Raw genomic sequence first — 4,085 nt, 5'->3', positions numbered from 1 at the left:
CAAAAATATGAAAAAAATATTAATACAAAGCATTTTTCATTTTTTTGGGTAGAAAAATGCTTAATATTACATCATTAATGTGACACTGCTATCAATTCTTTAATTTTAGGGCGGTCACTTTTACATGGCCTAAAAAAATGAGAGTAAAATGGTGATATAGTAGTTAACATCTTTTATATATATATATATATATATATATATAAATAAAAAATTTAAGAATAAAATAGAGATTTGTAATTTTTACCACACCGGCGGCGTGCTAAATATAGGTAATGATTGTAAAAATCAAAATCAAAATTTACAAGTACAATGTTTCCTTTTTTTGGAGTTTCTTGTGGTAAGTGTTTAACTTGCAAGTTGCAACAAAGGTTGGAAGTAAATGGTCGGTGAGTGTGCAGAAAACGTACCCGAAGAACATTTCTTGTGAGAAAAACAAAAGAAAAGAAAAAGAAAAAGAAAAGAAAAGAAAAAATAAAAATAAAAATAAAAGAAGAAAGAGAAGAGAAGGGGGGCGGTGGTGTGCGAGATGAGTGCCTTACTGTCATGCACTTTGGCTGTACTCGCCGGACAAAGCGCACAGAAAAAGAGAGAGTTGTAAAAGAGCTCTCTTTTTGCCACTCTCGTATCTCATCGCATCGCATTTTTGTTGGCCGCTCTGTCTCTCCTTCTTTCTGGATTCGATAATACCGATTCTGAATCCAAGCTTTCACTTCTTCAGTTCTTTACAACTCAAATCCCTCCGATTCAACTCGCCGGGTCGACTCGCTCTCCAAAACCCCACAACTTCAACTCTTCTTTTACAAGTGAGTCTATCTCTGTCTCTCTTTCTCTCTCTGTCTCTCTTGCATTTTCTGTCGCTTTCTACCTAAAAACGAGAATCTGGGTTGTTTGGTAGTTGTCGATTTGGTGACTTTTTGCCCACCAATTCCTAGGGGTTATGGTTCGGTGAAGGTTTGCTGAACAAACATGTGCGAACTTGTTGATTTTGAACGTTGTTTTTTTATGAATCGTTGAGAGGTTGATAAGAAGATCACCCTTTTACAAAACCCAGATGCTGATTTTGCCTGCTTTCCTCTAAAGCTGGTCTCTTTTATCAATTCAGCAAGATTTTGAGGTTTAAGCCTCTGATTTGCTTTAGGGGTTTGTATTTCGAATGGCGGCGTCCGTGAATGACAATAAGATCGATGTTTTGACATCTGCCAGGACTTCGTTGAAACTAAGCATAGAGAAATCAAAGGCTTTAGGGTTAGCTTTAGAGAAAGCTGGGCCTAGATTGGAAGAGATTAACCAAAGATTACCTACCCTAGAAGCTGCGGTCCGGCCTATTCGCGCCGACAAGGATGCCCTTGCCGCAGTTGGGGGCCACATTAACCGCGCTGTGAGCCCCGCCGCGGCGGTGCTCAAGGTTTTCGACGCCGTTCATGGGCTTGAAAAGTCGCTGCTATCCGACCCCAGGAATGATCTGCCGGGGTACTTGTCGGTGTTGAAACGCCTGGAGGAGGCATTGAAGTTTTTGGGGGACAATTGTGGATTGGCAATTCAGTGGTTGGAGGATATTGTGGAGTACCTGGAGGATAACACGATGGCTGATGATCGGTACCTTTCAAATTTGAAAAATTCCTTGAAGAGTCTTAGGGAATTGCAAAATGATGGGGGGAGGGGGCACCTTGATGGCGGCCTTTTAGATGCCGCATTGGATAAGTTGGAAAATGAGTTCCTGCGTCTCTTGACGGAACATAGCGTGCCACTTCCAATGTCGTCGTCGTCCCTTGCGGAGCAAGCGTGCATTGCGCCATCACCTTTACCGGTTACTGTTATGCAGAAGTTGCAAATGATTCTTGGGAGATTGATCGCTAATAATAGACTTGAGAAGTGTAAATTGATCTATGTTGAAGTTCGTAGTTCAAATGTTAGAGCGAGTTTACAGGCTCTTGATTTGGATTACCTTGAGATCTCAGTATCTGAATTCAATGATGTGCAAAGCATAGAGGGGTATATAATGCAGTGGGGTAAGCATTTGGAGTTTGCAGTGAAGCATTTGTTTGAGGCAGAGTATAAGCTTTGTATTGATGTTTTTGAGAGGATGGGATTGGATGTGTGGATGGGTTGCTTTGCAAAGATTGCTGCTCAAGCTGGTATTCTCGCATTTCTTCAATTTGGTATGACTGTTACGGAGAGTAGGAAAGACCCCAATAAGCTTTTAAAGATGTTGGATATATTTGCTTCTTTGAACAAATTGAGACTCGATTTTAATCGGCTGTTTGGTGGAGCAGCATGTGCTGAAATCCAGAACTTGACAAGGGATCTCATCAGGAGGGTGATTGATGGGGCAGCAGAGATGTTTTGGGAGCTTCTGGATCAGGTTCAGTTACAGAGACAGATGCCGCCTCCTCCAGATGGTAGTGTTCCAAGATTGGTAAGCGTCATTATTGATTACTGTAATAAACTACTTGGGGATGATTACAAGCCAATCCTAACCCAGGTCCTGGTCATTCACCGAAGTTGGAAGCACGAGAAATTTCGGGAGAAGCTCCTTATTAATGAGGTTTTAAACATAATCAAAGCCATTGTGGTGAACTTGGAGACATGGATGAAGGCTTATGATGATACCATCCTATCCAACTTTTTTGCAATGAACAATTACTGGCATTTGTACAAGCACCTGAAGGGAACAAAGGTTGGGGATCTCTTGGGGGATATTTGGTTAAAAGAACATGAACAGTCCAAGGACTATTATGCTGCAGTCTTCTTAAAAGACAGCTGGGGAAAGCTTCCAGCTCACTTAAGTAGAGAAGGTCTGCTTTTCTTCTCAGGCGGACGAGCCACTGCTCGAGATCTTGTCAAGCAAAGGCTGAAAGCTTTCAATGAAGTTTTTGATGACATGTACAAGAAGCAGTCTAACTGGGTTGTGTGGGACAAAGATCTGAGAGAGAGGACATGCCAATTTATAGTGCAGGCAGTTGTGCCTGTTTATCGAAGCTACATGCAGAATTATGGGCCCTTGGTAGAGCAAGAGGCCAGTTCCAGTAAGTACGCAAAGTACACAGTGCAGGCTTTGGAGCAAATGTTAATGTCTCTTTTTCAGCCAAAGCCAGGGAGATATGGCAGTTTCAAAGGCAGGCCGCCTAGTGGGAAATTCAACAATGGAGTAACGGATCTTCGTCGTACTGCCTCTGCGGTTGGGTAATTTTCTTAACCCGATGCACTTTAAGATGGTTAGCCAATTACCTGTATATATTGTGTTACCAAGAGCCATGGAACTTTTGCACAAATATTTTAATTTATTGGATTGAGAGAAGGAAGTTCCGCCATGTGACGGATTTTTCTCCATGAGATTGAAATTTTGCAACTTATCGAACGTGATGAAGCATTGAGAACTGTCCCATATGCCTGAAGGGTTCCGAAAAGCCATAAGATCTCATTGAATACGAGACATGCTGATAAACAAGTTTACAGGCTTATTGGACAAGGTTAGTAGATAATACTTTGAGCTATAGCTATTCTTTTTTTTTTCTTCTCCATCTTCACTAGTCAGTTCAGTTGCTAGGTAGGCGGCAGGAAAAATCTTTAAAGTGCTAGACTTCATGTACAATTCTTTGATAAAGAGTGCATCTAGATGTCTAGCTGTGATTGATTTCTTTACTCATCAGTATTTAGAAGAAAAAGAAAAGATTGTACATGTAGGGACCTTGCTGAAATGCATGTTGTTAATGCTCCTGGATGCCTGTTATGTTGAGAGCTTATGTATTACAGCCATGTTTTTACTAAAATATTGTTGACAATAAAATGGCCATGTATTAAAGCCATTTTCTTTTTTGATCGGGTGAATAATATGGTTGAGTTTCTTCTTGTTCTTCTTCTTCCTTTCCTTTTCATGTGTATGCACGTGTTTTTCTCCTCCCTTCACTCTCTTTTGTGTCAAGTCTAGTGGGGACACACACCATGTGGGAATACTTCAATGCAGAAGTTGAAAACGTGTTCTACCATGTCGACCAAAACCTTTATATCCTGTTGTTGTCATCCGCCTGGAGGTAGTTGTGCCATTGATGATCTTCAACGCAAAAATGTCATCATGATGTGCCCTA

General features: G+C 41.1%; 1 protein-coding gene across 1 annotated transcript; it reads left to right on the top strand.

The window, feature by feature from the left end:
• The first annotated feature begins 532 nt into the window (after positions 1-532).
• Positions 533-3,855, top strand: LOC132189963 (exocyst complex component EXO70A1). Its single transcript, XM_059604821.1, has one exon. It carries the CDS (start codon positions 1,154-1,156, stop codon positions 3,185-3,187), a length of 2,034 nt encoding a protein of 677 aa, XP_059460804.1. The 5' UTR covers positions 533-1,153; the 3' UTR covers positions 3,188-3,855.
• The last annotated feature ends 230 nt before the right edge of the window (positions 3,856-4,085 follow it).

The sequence above is a fragment of the Corylus avellana genome, chromosome ca8 (genome assembly GCF_901000735.1).
Source record: "Corylus avellana chromosome ca8, CavTom2PMs-1.0".
Lineage (NCBI taxonomy): Eukaryota > Viridiplantae > Streptophyta > Magnoliopsida > Fagales > Betulaceae > Corylus > Corylus avellana.
This window is presented reverse-complemented; position numbering and strand designations above follow the sequence as displayed.